The sequence below is a fragment of the Pezoporus wallicus genome, unplaced genomic scaffold, assembly GCF_028554395.1.
Source record: "Pezoporus wallicus isolate ANWC-B61680 ecotype Strahan unplaced genomic scaffold, APGP_CSIRO_Pwel_v1 contig_13381, whole genome shotgun sequence".
NCBI classification, from domain to species: Eukaryota; Metazoa; Chordata; class Aves; order Psittaciformes; family Psittacidae; genus Pezoporus; species Pezoporus wallicus.
Genome location: NW_026637893.1, coordinates 234,878 through 251,951, shown reverse-complemented (window position 1 = coordinate 251,951; position 17,074 = coordinate 234,878). Strand labels below are relative to the sequence as shown.

The 17,074-nt window shown below is 46.5% G+C and overlaps 1 protein-coding gene across 3 annotated transcripts in view; it reads right to left on the bottom strand.

The window, feature by feature from the left end:
- CAPZB (capping actin protein of muscle Z-line subunit beta) overlaps nt 1–17,074 on the bottom strand; it is a 72,223-nt gene that overhangs the window by 53,484 nt on the left and 1,665 nt on the right. For all 3 annotated transcript variants that reach the window (XM_057408096.1, XM_057408098.1, XM_057408097.1), the window contains exon 2: nt 9,402–9,508. In XM_057408096.1, the coding sequence (XP_057264079.1) occupies nt 9,402–9,404 (3 nt within the window). In that variant the 5' untranslated portion in view covers nt 9,405–9,508. The remainder of the gene's footprint in view (nt 1–9,401; nt 9,509–17,074) is intronic.

Genomic DNA, 17,074 nt, shown 5'->3' with positions numbered 1-17,074 from the left:
GAGATGCTGGCTTGAACATAAGCATACATGTACTCTAACAAGACAGACATCAAGAGACAGACAGCTTTACTGACAGGGTGACCATTCGGTATCACTTAGAATCATAGAATAATTTGGGTTGAAGGGACCTTCAAAGCTCACCCAGTCCCAAATCCCTGCAATAAGCAGGGGCATCTTCATCTAGATCAGGTTGCCCAGAACCACATCCAGCCTGGCCTGGAACGTCTCCAGGGATGGGGCATCCAGCACCTCTCTGGGCAACCTTCACCACTCTCAGTGTAAAGGATTTCTTCCTCACATGCAGCCTAAATCTCCCTCTTTCAGGTTAAACCCATCAACCCTTTGTCCTGTTGACCTTCTGATGTCTCTTGGTATTTCCCCGTCTCAGTTCCACACTTCAATACTTGGGTATATATTAAGGCATTGTGGACACAAATAAGTCCTGCTTTCTAAAAATCATAAAGCTATGTCCTAAGCACCCTCCTTCCCCACTCACACCAACTCACACCACACAGATCAGTGTCCAGGACACAAGAAGTCCTTCACAGGATCTTCTTCCGGATCTCGACAGCCCTCTTGTAACAACTCCCATGCAACTCACCTCTGCAAGCTCCTTTTGGGCAGCTCTGAGTTCACCCTGCAGATGGATCCCAAATTATTGACGTATACTCTCATCCCCATCCACCCACTCCATTGCTTCATTCTTTCTCTGTAAACCTACTACTAATTGCCTACCTGGGTTCATTCAGCCTTTGAAATGAGCTCATACAGTGGGTCTGGGTTGGTTCTCAAGTCTGATGACCTGGTTTTCAGCCTCATTGTCATCTTGCCTTCATTCAGACATTAATGCCCAACTAAGACTCTTTATTTTTACAGGGACCAATTATGGGTTTTTTAATTGAAACCATAATTACTCTAAATACAACAGCTCTTGAGATTCAACACTGCCCTTTGTCAGATGAACATCTGCAATGTATTTTCTGTGCTGCTGTCGTTTAATCCTCTTAATGCTCGATGGTCTTTCCAAAATGCTTTTATTCCGTGTGCTGCCTGTTTCACATTTGGATCAGCCTGGTCACAAGTGGCAGAAGAGGAACGGCTCAACAGAAATGAGACTTTCCTCTTTCACTTGTAGCAACAGCCAAGTTTGACAGGTTGGTCCTGGCCTGACAGATCCAGGTTCTCCTTCCAGTCAACTGTAACCCACGTTATTTTATGTGAGAAGTGACTTCCATCAGAAACATCTGAGAAAATGCTCATTATTACGTGCATTGTTAGGCACAGCAGGGAGGCCTATACTCTATTACCAAGGTGACAACAAACACTGACATGCTTCTGACAGCTGAACTACCACCACCATTCAACAGGTTCAGTGTAATGCTTTACACAGCCTGGCGATAGAGCCCCTGGTAAGCTGTTGCCAAGCTGCCCAGTTTAACACAGCAACTCAGCACTTCCCAGTGTCCTCAAATGGATTAGCCAGGGTTGTAAATTCACAGGATAACTCTGGCAAGGAACGGGATGCCTGGCAAGGCAGAGAGGACAGAGGGGAGGTTATCTAATTAGCCCTCATCCCTGAGCCTTCTCCAATTGCCTAGAAGGGCAGGAAAGTAGGTTAATATGCCTTGTGCTTGTGTCTAGCAAGACTTGCCTTGCTGACCACACCACAGAGCCTGCAGGACACTTCAGCTTCATCCACAGGGATTCATGCTAAAGATCTCAAGTTTTAAACCAGGAAGCTAATGACTTTGCATACAGATAGAGCATAGGAATACCCCACTCCCACCAAGACATTCATGCTCCCTGGAATCCCTTTCCTTGCCTTAATTCTCAGACTTGCCTGCTCTTTCAGTCGTTTTATGGCTTTCCTCCAAGCTTCTGAAAACGTCTGACCTAGCATCAAGTCAAACCTGCAGACAGTATGCAATCTAACAACACACGTAAGTTCTGCAAAACTTCATACATTTAAGTTGTAGAGGCAGTTTATGCAGGACAGCGCTTCATGTAATACCCAAATCCAGTTTCAATCCATGCCAGATTCCTAATTCAATTTAACACTAAGTTGATACTTACTCCATTTGGGCAGTTTTCACCTTACCAAGCTCTGAAATAGCTCTGCCTCTACCAAGCGTAAACTCATAGAATAGTTTGGGTTGAAGGGACCTTCAAAGCTCATCCAGTTCTAATCCCCTGCAACGAGCAGGGACATCATCTAGGTCAGGTTGTCCAGAACCACATCCAGCCTGGCCTGGAATGTCTCCAGGGATGGGGCATCCAGCACCTCTCTGGGCAACCTGTGCCAGTGCTTCACCACCCTCAGTGTAAAGGATTTCTTCCTCACATCCAGCCTGAATCTCCCTCTTTCACTTTAAACCCATCAACCCTCATCCTGTCACAACAGTCCCTGCTAAAAGTCTCTTCCTATCTTTCTTATAGGCCACTTTAAAGAACTGACTGGCAACACGAAAGCTGTATTTGACCATCCAGTAGGGCACTGTCAACACCGAGCCAAGATCACGCCTCTTCTTACTGTTACATCCAAAAGTCTCTGGGCTGACCCCTAAATTTGCCCAGCGACAGGACTCACTGGGTAAATGCAGCAAGTGCGTGCTGTGGTCAGCACAATGCAGCTGGTGTTTTACCTCATTCCTCCACTTCATGGCTCTCTCCTCTGATGAATTAACTCACCAAAGACCCATCTCTTGTTTCCTGAGCCCATCTCAAGTTGCAAGCAGAGGCACCTCTGCAAGCAGGAAGCTTTATTTAAATCCTGATATTTACCAAAGCAAAAATAACTGGTAATAGGCCAGCACTTCCCAACTCAGCACACTGCCTAATGGGAAAGATAGAGAGTATCACCTGAAGAAATGCAAACCAAATTCCCTGAGAGAATAAAGAGTATTTTATTTATGGTGGCTTCAGGCAACCACTGAGTTTATGTCTTCAATGCAGCCTCAACCCTTTTTCCTTCTGCAGAAAATCCTCTTACTTAAGTGCTGGTTTCAGTCTTGTTTTAGCTGATGCTGCTAAAATTGTTAGATCCTGGGTTCTGCTTTCACCCAGGCTGGGAACCTCCCACTTTGCAACAAGGACGTGATTGAAATTCCAAGTCGATGCATCAGGAAAGAACTCGGCTCCACTTTCTGTAACAGAAAGCCATGGAGGACATCCTCTCTGTACTAGCGAAAGAGCAGCAGCAAGGACAGGCTCTGCAAACACTTGGAGTGATGGCTTTAAAGTCAAGACTCCTAAACCAGCCCTGCACTGAGAAGCAACACAGGCTGTGCTGATGAAATAGAAACTAGAAGGTTTCATTTGCATATAGTGGAATAAAGTGTCATTTATGAGAAGAGCAGCCAGATAAGTCAAGCTGTAATTCTTTAGCCCAACTTGGAAGCTGTGGCACAAAGCAGGAGCTCAAAGCAAGCTGCCCTTTTTCCTTCTAATCCCCAGAAGAGGAAGGGAGGGCAAAAGAACAGCACCAGATAATACAGGGAAATTAATCTTACTAGTTGATGCCAAGGCTCAGGCCACACTCTAGGAAACCCAGCACAACGTATTATTTAATGCAACTACAGTAATTCCAAACAGAGTCTGTTTTGGGCACAAGTAAGAAACAGATCCTGGTTTCAATTCCTCACTCACAACATCATTGTACTTAAAAACCCAGACAGGATTGTGACTGCATTTGGCTTTGCCCAGACACCACCTGCTCTGGAAAATTACTACATTTTAATTGGGAACCAAGCAAAGCACCTTCCTCAAGTACACACTGCCTTTTCTTCCCAGAATAAATCCTCTCAGCTCAACCAGCACTCACCCTTGTGCCCTGTGAAGGACCTTTCAGAAGGAAATGTCTCATCTACCACACAGGCAAGAGCTCAAACTTATAGAACCATAGAATGGTTTGGGTTGGAAAGGACATTAAGATCATCCAGTTCCAAGCCGCCTGCCATGGGCAGGGACACCTTCCACTAGACCACGTCACCCAAGACAGCCCACTTGGATGCACCTGCTTTAGGACGTACAACCATGGAAGTGAATTTTGGCCACTCCATCAAGTCCAGGTGGCAGGAATCCTGTAGTATCCAACTCAAGTAAGCCACAACAGCTTAATGTTGCCCAACTGCACTGCCAGTCTCTGTTACAGTTCTTAGCCAGGTATCCACTCATTGCATGTGGTCAATCCCCACGTTAACATGAACATCTCATTTATGACTATCAAGTACTTAAGAAGGCATTACACAAAAGATGAAGAAAACAATCACTTTATATTTCAGCTTAAAGCAGCCAAACTTCCACCACAGAGGCCTGAATTCTTGATCTTTACATTCAAGGTAGAGAAGCTTTTTAGTTAACACAACCTATCAGCAAACACACCTTGTGCTAAAGCCCAGCTCCAGACAGCAGGAAGCTTGGGAAGCTTGTTGTTCAGATGTGGTGCTCCATCACACCACACACGTTTCATGCAGACAAAAAATTCAAATTTGAGGTCCCTTGATTTTAAATGAGTTTGGGGTTTTTTTTACCCTTTTTTCCATAATACACAAAGGATCAGGAAGAACTGAAGCACACACGTGCTTTGGACCTCGTGCATTAAGGAGAAAGCAAAGATTTCACAGAATCCTAGCCTGGTTTGGGTTGGAAGGGACCTTAAAACTCATCCAGCTCCAACCCCTGCCACAGGGACCCCTTCCACTAGAGCAGCTTGCTCCAAGCCCCTGTGTCCAACCTGGCCTTGAACACTGCCAGGGATGGGGCAGCCACAGCTTCTCTGGGGACCCTGGGCCACCCTCACAGGGAAGAGCTTCTGCCTAAGAGCTCAACTCAGTCTCCCTTCTGGCAGGTTAAAGCCATTCCCCTTGGCCTGACCCTACAGGCCCTTGTCCAAGGCCCCTTTCCTTTTGCTGGAGCTTTCTGAACTCTTAAGGACTCTCGGCAGAAAGAGTGGGAAAGTGGGAAATTAGAATGCACAGTGGCGGAATAAAAATATGAATAAAACCAGATGATTAATGTAATTCTCAGTATCTTCTACTTGTGTAATCATGTCCTTTTCTTAAAGTAAGTCCTTAAACATCACACTGGATTAAAGTGGGGTAAGAAAACAGGGCTTAGCATGGAGCTAAACTCCAGCTCATGCTGCCTAGTACAGGTACCTTCCAGAACTTCACACAACTCAATACTTCTCTCTTCAACACACAGTGAAAGATGTTCAGTTTTATTTCAACTTGAAGTGGCACTACTATAACATGCACCAGCTCAAGGGGGACAAAACACTTCTCTACAAGTTTACTTAGCAGTGTAAGGAGCCATTTGGACTTGACCAAACATCCCTCCAAATGGCAGGCAAGAGAACAAGCATCAGCATTCCCCACCCAAGTCTTCAGAAGTACCCATGAACCCAAAGTCAAACCAGAGGAGTATTCAGTGCTGCAGGACCATGCACAACCCCTAAGTGTCTTTCACTTACAGAAGCCAACAGAGGGCAAGCAGAGCTGACAGCCATACAAGCAGAAACTGAATAGGGCAGTAACATGTCTTCCCCTAAAGAGAGTAATTCCTCTACTCAACTACAGTAACAAGGATTAAACATAGTCATTCAAGAGACTTGAACTGAACTTTCATTTTGCTTTACTCCCAAATGTCAATTAGGAAGATATCAGCCTATACATTTACCATATGAGGAAATCCTGCTTGAACAACTCCAGCTTGCAAATGTTTTCCCTTCGCTAATAAACCACAAGATTAAGCATCACTCCAATGGCAGTATTCCCTATCCCAGTGATATCCTCTAACTTGATTACTTTGGGAATTTGCCTTTTAAGATAACATTCAGTTAAGCTCATGTACATGCCTTGCCTAATAAAACATGGACTCTACAAAACAGCTTAAGTCAGTATTTCTCAGAAGGCACGAGGTGCAAAGGCCTCATTGTGGGCACTGAAACCCTCCCCTGAGCTCCCTCTATACAGCTGGGTTTCCAAAGCCATGAAATCAGTTTGTGAGAGAGCAGCAGAAACAGCTCTATCTTTAGTTGTCCAGTTTGCCAAATCATTTAATACAGTTTTGGTAGTAGATGCACAAACCCAAGTGATCTATCAAGCAGCAACATGCTTGCCCAAGACAAACAGCCCCTACCCTGAACATACTAGCTACTCCAAACAGCACGTGAGGTTGATATACTGAGTATCAGTGGCAGAGCACACATCCTTGGCTGGGCTTCAGTGCTCTAACTGGATGATGTGCAGCCAGCACTACACCAGACATCTGAATTTATGGAAGATTAAATGATAAATCTTTGCTAAAATTATCCACCTTTTCCTGAAGAGTTGAAGAGCAGAGAGATCCTCACTAACGTGCTCAGGCCAGTTTACATAACCTGGAAAGGAAGATTTTTCTTTCTACAAAGAGTAACTCAATTCCATCCATTTATAACCCACAATTTCATCAATCTCACTAGATCCACTCTCCCAAGTCCTGCTTTGCCCTGCACAGTGCATTCAGCTTATTTTTAGCACCAGACACAGCATCCATGCGGGCAGCTTTCAAGCTCCATGTGTTGCCCTGCCCCATTTTACCAAGCACCTGCTTGAAATGCAGATGCACTTCAGCTCACCAGCAGCAACTCAGATGTGAGGTAAAGGTTCCCATCTCTCTGCTCTACACAGATATTGGTAACCCCACAGTCCCAAGGAGGTGTCTGAAATACTCTGGACCATGTCAGGTGCTCTAAGCTTTGGGGAACTTGCTGTAGCCTTCAATGAAAGGGCCATTTCAGCATTCCAGTGCTCCATTCTGGCTTCATAACCACCAAAATGAAGGATCCTGGAAATATCCTGAAGTGTGGCTTTGCACTTAAACTGAATGCTGCAATTGCACTACCTGTAGAACCTTAAGATAATTTTAAGAGTCAGTAAAGCTTTAAAAGGTGTCTTTTAAAAGCAGACAAGTCAGTGAATCATCTTTCACATCCCTACTGCACCAAGATAAGCCATGCTTAAGGTGGCACATTCTGTGAGTGACTCTTCAGGTGCTCACAAAGCCACCACAACACACAAGTAACAGAGAGGTGCTGCAGGTTCATCCCTGAAGTCCACTCAACATCAGAGACCAGCACAGAGTGCTGCAAGTTCAGGTCAGACTTCTCCTACACCTTCTGGTCTCTGTGACTGAACAAGAGAAAATCAGAAGACAGCATAAGCTTGTAACACTCAGGAAGCTTTTAGTGGACTTGTGTACTACCTGCTCCAAAACAGAGTCATGGAATGATTTGTGTTGGAAGGGAGCTTAAAGCTCATCCAGTTCCAACCTTCCACTAGAGCAGCTTGCTCCAAGCCCCTGTGTCCAACCTGGCCTTGAACACTGCCAGGGATGGGGCAGCCACAGCTTCTCTGGGCACCCTGTGCCAGCGCCTCAGCACCCTCACAGGAAGAGCTTCTGCCTTATCTGCAACCTGAACTTCCCCTGTTTCAGTTTGAACCCATCACCCCTTGTCCTATCATTACAGTCCCTGATGAAGAGTCCCTCTCTGGCATCCAGACACTGGTAGAGTTACACTTAAACCCTGACTGGATTCTTCATTTAGCATGCTTTCACATCACCTTAAAAGATATATCACCACTGTTATTTTCCATCAAGCCTACTGTTTTCCATCAGTTCTTCCCATGTGAGGATTTTGCCTATAGCACAGGTTGGGACTGTCTGTTGGAATCCTGACTTCAGATTCTACAGTCAGGTCTCGCCCATACAGATTTCATTCCATTTCATTCCATTCAGATATCTTAAAATAAGATGCACAGCTGAAATAAGATGCTCCATCCTGCCACAACCCACACTGAAAAGTCAGGTAGAGCATCTCATTTGTTCAAACAAGAAGACAAGAACAGAACCTTGATCTTAACCATTCTTCACTTTTCACCAGAAACTAAAGCTCAAAACCAGCAGCCCAGGGAGGGGATCCTGCCCCTCTGCTGTGCTCTGGGGAGACCCCTCTGCAGCTCTGATCCAGCTCTAGGGCAGCAGCACAAGAGGGATGTGGAGCTGCTGCAGCAAGGCCAGAGGAGGCCATGGAGATGCTGCGAGGGCTGGAGCAGCTCCTCTGGAGCCAGGCTGAGAGAGCTGGGCTGGGGCAGCCTGGAGAAGAGAAGGCTCCTGAAGGGGAGACCTCAGAGCACCTGCCAGTGTCTAAAGGGGCTGATGAGCTTTAAGGTCCCTTCTAACCCAAACCAGTCTGTGATACTATGATTGTCCTATCTAATGCAGGTAGCAGGATTGCCACGATGTTCAGTTCTGAAGAGAAAACATAAGGTATTGCTTCTGAAATTCTTATGGTTGAAGGTAAGAAATAAAGGATTACACTTCCTTGCTCAACCAGCCTTTATTTTGCTACCAGAGCAGGCAGTGGGCTGTTCTTTCTGAAAACCTAAATAGGTCTCAACATCCTTAAATCATGATGCTGGAAACCTGAATGACAAACTCCCAAACACTGTAAAATATTCCAGTGATTCCAGTGGTTACATCCTCAGGGGTTACAGTCCCTCAGGCAGGCTCTGCAGAAGCACACATCCACCCAGGCAAAGCCTGGGCCAGTTAGTTCCTGGTCTCAGTCCTGTGTTTGTTTAGAGCTGGTGCAATCTGCCCCCTTTACACATGCTGTCAAAATGAAACGGAAAGGTTTTGTGACCTGGCCTAATCCATTCAGCAAACACATAGCAAGATGGAGATTATTTTGCATGACTGAAGGAACTACAGGTTTTTCCCCTAAAAAAACGAAAGTTCTCATTCATATGAGGAGCATCACCCACCACTGCAGCATCACCGGCTCCAACTGCCTTGGCTTTCTTGGATTCTGCAGATGCCATTTGATCTCAGTACACCTTAACCAGCAAGTGCAGCTGCCAGGGGAAACACCAGACCACGGGTGATAGTTTGGGGTTGATGACCAGCGGCAGGAGCAGACAGGGCCCCCACCACTCGTAATTCGCTCACAACCACATCAAGCGGCAACATTCACCGTTCAAAGCGGAAGCGTTCCCTCTGTAAACACCACCCCAGCCAGCAGGCCCGCAAAGCGGGAAGTAACCGGCCAGCGGAGCAGCGGGACGGGCTCGGTCGCCTAGCGGCCCCGCTGCCCGCCTCCCCGGGCCCCGCGGAGCCCGGGACCGGGCCGAGCGCCCCCAGCCCCCGAGCCCCAGGCCAGGCCACCCCTCCCTTTCCGCTGGCAGCACCGGCTCTGGCGCTCCCTCACCGCCGCCCCGGGGAGCCCGGGCGAGGCCCACCCGCTCCGGGAAACGACCGTGGGGGTGGGGGGGCAGCGAAGGGGGCGGCACCGGGGAGATGGGAGGGGGCGGACCGGCGGGAGGAAGGGCGGCGCGGGGAGGGGCCCGTCCCCTCGCCCTTACCATGGCGGCTCGGCGGGGCTGCGCTGGGCGGTAGCAACGGCGGCGCCTCCCGGTCCCGTCCGGTCTCCCTCCGAGGCAGGCCGCGGCCCTTCCACTTCCGCCGTTGCCTAGGAGTGAACGGGCGGCACCTCCGGCCCGAAGGCGGCTGTAAGCGGTTTAAAGGAAGGCGAAGGAGGGCCGGTGCGAGGCGGGTGAGCTGCCTGCGTGGTGGAACGTCCTGGCAACTGCAGCCTGAACCCAGCAGCCTCGGGCTGCGGGAGTTACGTGGAAAAGCAGAACCCCCCGGGAGTTTAACCGTGCTTCCACAGAGCGCCGGGGGACCGGCCCGAAGCCGAGCAGACGCTGTGGTACTTTGATGATGAGCACCCACTCACATCCCCAGGTACACGGTGGGAATCAGTAAACCTGGGGTACAGACAATAAAAGTCCTGCTGCTCTCAAGCTGTCCCAGAAAGAAACCATGCCCCCCCGCAATGCATTAATCCACATGGCAGTAATCTCTATTCTGGAACCTACGCCTGTACCTCTCCATAGGAAGCTTTGAATTCGGAAGCTGCAGTGTACCCAGTTACCCCAACTCACAGCATGGCATTGCTTTCCTCCCAGCTCTTCTGATCCCATTTCCCACAGTTCTGGTGCCAGGACCACAAGAACTACCCATGCAGCAGAGCTCTCGGGCTCCTGTGCTGCAGATCCAGCCCTGGTGAGCTCAAATCCCTCTGGTTTCCTCACGTTGCCATCAAAACTGGAAATGCTGACCAGGGATGTTGTAAACCGCTGTGATTCTGTGGTTGTGACACCACAGAATCATCTCGGGAAACATAGGAGCTATATTACTTCAAGGAAAAAGAAATGCTCATAAAACCCCATCAATAACCCCCTACCAGATAAACATTATGATGGGAAGTGACTTTGCCACCTCTAGTAGAGGAAAGTATTTATCAAGGAGGGCTGGAACAGCTCTACTCTGGAGCCAGGCTGAGAGAGAAGGCTCCTGAAGGGGAGACCTGAGAGCAGCTCCAGTGCCTAAGGGAGCTACAGGAAACCTGGAGAAGGGCCTTGGACAAGGGCCTGTAGGGACAGGCCAAGGGGAATGGCTTTAACCTGCCAGAGGGGAGACTGAGATGAGCTCTTAGGCAGAAGCTCTTCCCTGTGAGGGTGCTGAGGCGCTGGCACAGGGTGCCCAGAGAAGCTGTGGCTGCCCCATTGCTGGCAGTACTCAAGGCCAGGTTGGACACAGGGGCTTGGAGCAAGCTGCTCTAGTGGAAGGGGTCCCTGCCTGTGGCAGGGGTTGGAGCTGGAGGAGCTTTAAGGTCCCTTTCAACCCATAGCTGAAAGCCCATTTGTAAGTTGCAGCAATATACCAAGAGTCTCCTGTTTTGCCATCCCTCAGATCCTCCAATCCTTACATTCCCTCAGAGGTCAATACCAGCATGAAAAAGAATCCTGTTCTTTACAGAGGGAAAATTATTAATTCATTTTATAGGGATCCGCACATCTGATGTGTGTCCTCCTTGGGGCAGGCTCTGAGAGGACAGAATTGATAAATTTGAAAACATATGTTCTAAACTTCATTATTTGCAACACAAAACTCATGCAACGTATCCAGCAACTACTTTTAGTAGCTTTTATCATTAGGAACAGCAACTGTTTGTAGCTGCTGGTTGAAGCAGCAGAGCAAGAGCAGAATTACACAGCTGAATAGATTTTAAGCAATTTGAGATCCAAATGAATGTTGAGGTCAAGAGGATGTTTTTCTTAGTGGAAGAAATACAAGCATCCCGGATTCTGTTTTCCTGCTAATAGGTATAAAGAAGAATAAACAGCTGCATTTTGTTTTCAAAAAAAAAAATATTTGCATTAATAAGATCTTGCAAATTCCTTTTGAAATGGCTGTAACATCTTTTCAAATGAGGAGCAGCTGCTTGCCCTGCTTGTTTATAGCAGGACATGCTTCAGGGGAAGCTTTTCTGTTTATTACGATGTAGGACCAGACTCTCCCTGGGAGAGCTGCAGTTTGCAGCCTGGGGTGGATCTCGGGAGGCAGAATGCTCCATGTATCTAACTACAGTTGTAGTTTCTAACTACAGGTTGTTGCGATTTGGGAAGGGGTTGACACCAAATACAGAAAATTCAGGGACTTGTGATCAATCTGTGTGGGGTGAGGTGGTGTTACCTGTGCTGCAGGTATTTCCCACACTTCCCAGATTGGAATCATCCACCTGGACAGACAAGGATGTGTTCAAGAGGCTTTCCCTCAGGACTGTGCATCTTTCAATCCAGGGTCTATAAACAAAAGAAGCAAACAATGATGTCAGTTGACAGCTTAATGGCCACATGGCATCAGATTCACATGCAATGAATAACATGGCTTTTGATGTTGCAATCAGCAACTCTCAGTGACATGTGCTTTCCCTGTCCAGTTGATTATATTCAAGGAAGCCAAAGGATAAATAGTTATTAGCATTACAAAGTGCTTTTCACGGTTAGCCAGGACTTTGTGAGGCATTTGTGGTCCAGCATGATGTGGGTTTTATTTTAGCCTCCTGCAGGCATGGCAAAATGGTCTTGATTTTGTTTATTCCAGTATTCAGCCAGGACCAAGAATGCCTGTGAGAACATGCTTAGAAACAAGGTCCTAGAGGAAACCTCCCAGCTCCACTGACTACTTATTTTCCTATTAAAAAGACATCCTGAGCTTTTCTTGAAGGTCAAATTGCACATTTTTGTTCATGGCACTTGAAAGATATGTAAACTTCTCTTAGGGGTTCTCCTAAATTGAATTTACTGCAGTGAGGCTCTTCCAGCAATGGTAAAGTTTCGCTTGCTGGGTTTTATTAGTCAGAGGCAGTAACCCAGCGGCATTGCTTGTGCTGAGGCTTAAAACCCAGTGTTTCTTGGAAACCAATAGAGGAAAAAGGTACCTACAACCCTACCCAATGGCTCAGAATTCCATATTCCAGCCACAGATAGTTCTCACTATGGAGATCTTTGTACACACTGTCAAAATAGCACACAATTCCAATCACAAAGCAACTTTGCTGAGTGCACTCTTGGAATATAAAGGTTTTAAGAGTTTCCCTATTTGCTACAGGAGCTGATGAGCAAATTCAAACACCACGTTTTATGAAAACCAACATCTTGCCCATTTAGAATGAGGTTTGAGGCATTTCCCCCCTCCGATGCTAATGCTAAAGCCAGACTTTTTCCTATTTCAGCACCCAAGGAGATCTGCTCATTTGGTTAATGGAAAAGACAATAAACCTGGCAGCATAAGATGTCATATAGTGGCCAAAAATGAGACATTCTGCTACCAGGCCAGCATTGTCACAGTAACAACAGAGAAATTAAAGGTTACCCATCACTCAGGCACACATACTGCCAGAGGCACGAGGCTCTTCTGGCTCTGAGCATTCTTGTATAACTGTAAGAAAATAGGTAAGACCAAGTCATGCCCCGTATCCTCCTTTCACTTGGCCACTCAACTGAAGCACAGAGAGGGGATCTGCAGAGTCACTTTAAAAGTCCCATCTCCACATTTCCTGCTTGGACATAGGAGACTCCCCCCCCAGCCACGTACAAAGTATGACCCTCATTCACTAATAAAAAGTGCTGCATTTCAGTCCAAAAGTACCTGCCCACATTTTGATGAGGTAGCCGGAGCTGTTTGCAGCCACACTGCTCTCACATATCCCACAGGTTTCAAACAAACTATATTCCACACAATGCCCCATCCCTGGCAGTGTTCAAGGCCAGGTTGGATGGGGCTTGGAGCAACCTGCTGTAGTGGAAGGTGTCCCTGCCCATGGCAGGAGGTTGGAACTGGGTGAGCTTTAAGGTCCCTTCCAACCCAAAACAGTCTGTCATTCTCTGAGAAGTATAATACAAGATGGACAAATGTGACCAAGACACATGAAGAAACTCTTCAATGCTTGTTCAGAAAAGGACTAGGAGGAATTCTCTAAGTGTCAGTCCAGAATAGGGGACTATAGGACTGTTGGGGTTGCTTATTTTCCACTGTAGTTGTATATCTGAGGTTGCTGTTTGCTTCTGTGCTTGCAACTGCTTTTTAACTTTATATTTTCAGCACAGAACCATGATAGAGAGGAGGTTTCAGAGCTGACGTGACCCTAAGCAAAGAGGGTACCGAGCACATTCTTGTCAAACTTGGTCATTAACTGGAGCAATAATGTCTGTAGCGTGTCATTAAAAAGGAATCAAGGAGAAGCTGATTAAACACACCAGAAGGAAACAAAACTTTCCATTCCCTTACTTTTTCCTTGACACGTAGCACTTCATTGGAAGCTTGCTAATACACCAGCCAAAAGAATGGTAAGGGCCTGGATTCTCTCTTAATACAATAGTCACGGTTCCCTGGTTAGAATCTGCATAGAATTAGCCAGTGACATGGACACATGGAAAAACATCCTGAAAGAGCTGAAAAACAGAACTCTCTCACAGGCTTGTTCATTAGAAAACCTCTATTGATGTAACATACACCTTCTGTTTCTATTCCTACTCCTAACCTCAAAAATGATTGCACTTGCAGCACTGTGTGCAGTGCTGGTGTGCCCAGCATAAGAAGGACATGGAGCTGTTGAAGCAAGTCCAGAGGAGGCCACAAGGATGATCAGGGGCTGAAGCACCTCCCATATGGAGACAGGCTGAGAACATTGCGGCTGTTGGAAAAGAGAAGCTGCGTGGAGACCTCAGAGCAGCTTCCAGTGTCTGAAGGGGGCTGCAAGGATGCTGGAGAGGGACTCTTCATCAGGGACTGTAGTGATAGGACAAGGGGTGATGGGTTCAGACTGAAACAGGGGAAGTTCAGGTTGGAGATAAGGCAGAAGCTCTTCCTGTGAGGGTGCTGAGGCACTGGCACAGGGTGCCCAGAGAAGCTGTGGCTGCCCCATCCCTGGCAGTGTTCAAGGCCAGGTTGGACACAGGGGCTTGGAGCAAGCTGCTCTGGTGGAAGGTGTCCCTGCCCATGGCAGGGGGTTGGAAGTGGATGGACTTTAAGATCTCTTCCAACACAAACCATTCTATGCTTCTAAAATAGTACACATAAAATAAAGATGAGAAGTTGTGCTTATGCCTGTAATGTAAGTTAGCAAAACTTCACATCAGTCTTTCCATGCAAGTGCTTTGCCTCCATGGATTTTTGGGGCAAACCTCACCACAAAAGCAGCCTGAAGTAGAAGTAGCATGATGAGCTGCGACACATCTTGTTCTTGGTTTCAGTGTTCCACTTGACTCAGATGTACCTGACAGCTGTAACCAGCAGTACCACACTACTAATACACCTTTAGCTTTGCCAAACCAGCAAGAAAAGACATTAGCACAGCCAGAAAATGGACTTATTAATGTGAATGTGATCACTGTGAGAAGGCTGAATGATGTTTCACTCAGCATCGCAAGCTGTCTCTCCTAATGCTACCTCAGCCTTTAGGTTATTGTTCATCCCCACAGCACCTGACTGTCTTCCACACCAAATCAATAGCAGCAAAGGAGACTTAATGGAGGTTTTGGCACACTTCCCATTTTAGGGCAAAGTCCTGCTGATGGTTTCTTTTTCCTCAGACTTAGACTTTTGTTGGTGTTGCCTGGATAACAAGAAGGCTTTCAAAGAGAAAACCAAGCACCAGTGACTGCACTTGTATCTGTGAGGAAAAAAAACAACCAAAGTGAAGACCAAGAGTTGAGGTTTCCTGCTCAGGTCTGCACCTCTCTGTAACATGAAGTGTTCTGATGTACAGACAGCAAAGTAGGGGCTCTCTACCAAAGCTGTGTCAACCATTTCAACTGGGCAACTCCTACACTGCCTTCTTCCTATGCAGATCACTGCTACTCTTGGCAGGAAAACAAACAATGAAACTGTGTGTGGGAGGTGATTCATGTTATTTAAAACAATGGGAGAACTTACATGTGTATTCTTTGGAAAGGAAGAGATCAGGAGCATATTGGTATGCAGTGGGGAACTTGACAGGAGGGATGCTAGAGGATTCTTTGAGAAACGAAGGTAAGAGATGATACACTCATCTGGGGGATGGGAATTTTAAAGGAACTTCCTTGGGAGCCTTAAAACAAAACCGATTGGGGTGAGAGTGAACCTCCCTATACTGCACTGTAAAAGCTGAAGAGAACAGTTAAAATAAAGTCTCTTACAGTAAAAAGAGGGGTTCATATTCTGGCTGGTGAAGCTCCTCACCTCCACATGCGTGTGGGGACATGCCCTCTGCATGGCTTCTTCCACTATACACCAGGGAAACAGAAAATGGGAAGAATAATAGTGGCACTTATTCCTCTTAGATTTTCCATTCTGCCTCTAGCTTGTTTGATGAGCATCAGTTGAAAAACTAACCACCAGTTTATTTAAGTCAATGCCTACCTTTTAGTCTCTGAGTAGTCTTACTAATTTAAAACACACATTAGTATACAGTTAAAAAAAACCTGGTGATACAGGGTCTGAACCTACAAGAAGTTGACTCCTATCAGAGAAATGCAGGATTTGGGCCTTTTTAAAGCTTTCTGGCTTCACTTCAGCCTCCTCTATTTTTTTTCTATGCTTATTTACTGGAAAGGAGAAGAGAATATGAGAGGAGGGAGGGACAGAACCCTGGGACAGCAAATGCTGCACTCTAAAAAAGAAGGTTTTTCAAAACCACACATTCTAAACATTACCTTAGAGTCGCACAATAATAAATACTCAATATTACACTGAGAGGGTCTAATTGCCAAGTAACTATGGCAATGGAGAGAAAAGGCTGTCTTTGGACACGTTCCCTCCTGCCTTAATCTTTCCCTGGGGTGGGGAAGGGGTACAGAGAATGTGTTCTAGATCCTTCGTGGATAATGTTTTCCAGAGGCTCCCTCTGATCACCAGTGACTGGGATTTAGAAGCAGCAGCCTGATTTCTCTGAAGGAAGCTGAATGTTCAAAACAATTACTCTGAACTATTCCATCTCCTCCAAAAGGGTTCAGTGCACCATGTTCCTGATGCAAGGCTGTCAAAATACATCAAGACCCATTACACAGCAATTCAACCATTTATGAAGCACCTTCCAGTCCAACAACTCACCACAACTCCCTTCAGCCCCAAAGAAACAGTGCTTTCCAGGCAGCCTGAAAGTAAGTGTGAGGTGAGACTACACATTGGCCTGCACTGGGGGCATGTTTTTTGCCAAAGAGAAGACCACATTTCTGGCTCGCTTCTAAAAACCTAAATTTTTGGGGGCGGAAAAAAATAAGGAGGCTTCAGGTATTTTTCCCTTTCCACTATTTTCCAGAGCTGTTTGGAAACGGGAAGGCGGAGCTGGCGCATCAGCCACCGGTTTCACAAAACACTTATCTGGCAAGTTAAAAACCTGCTCCCTCATGGTGGTGCTTTTATAAGTAACCTGATGCATGGTTCTATTTTTGACATAACTCTGCAGCAATGCAAACTGATTTGAGTAAATTGAAGGGGGGGGGGAGAGAATAGAAAGCTCCTTTTACAGAAGAACATGACCTGCCTTCTCCAGGGACAGCTCTTGAACCTGCAAGGACTTAGCTTAACCATATGTCTTCCAAAAAAGGTTTTTTAAAAAGCCATTTTTTAACTATGTAAAAATAAGGGGCAATTGTGATGGTTCAGTGATACGTGAAGGAGTTGAACTAAACCAAGTACAGAAGAAACC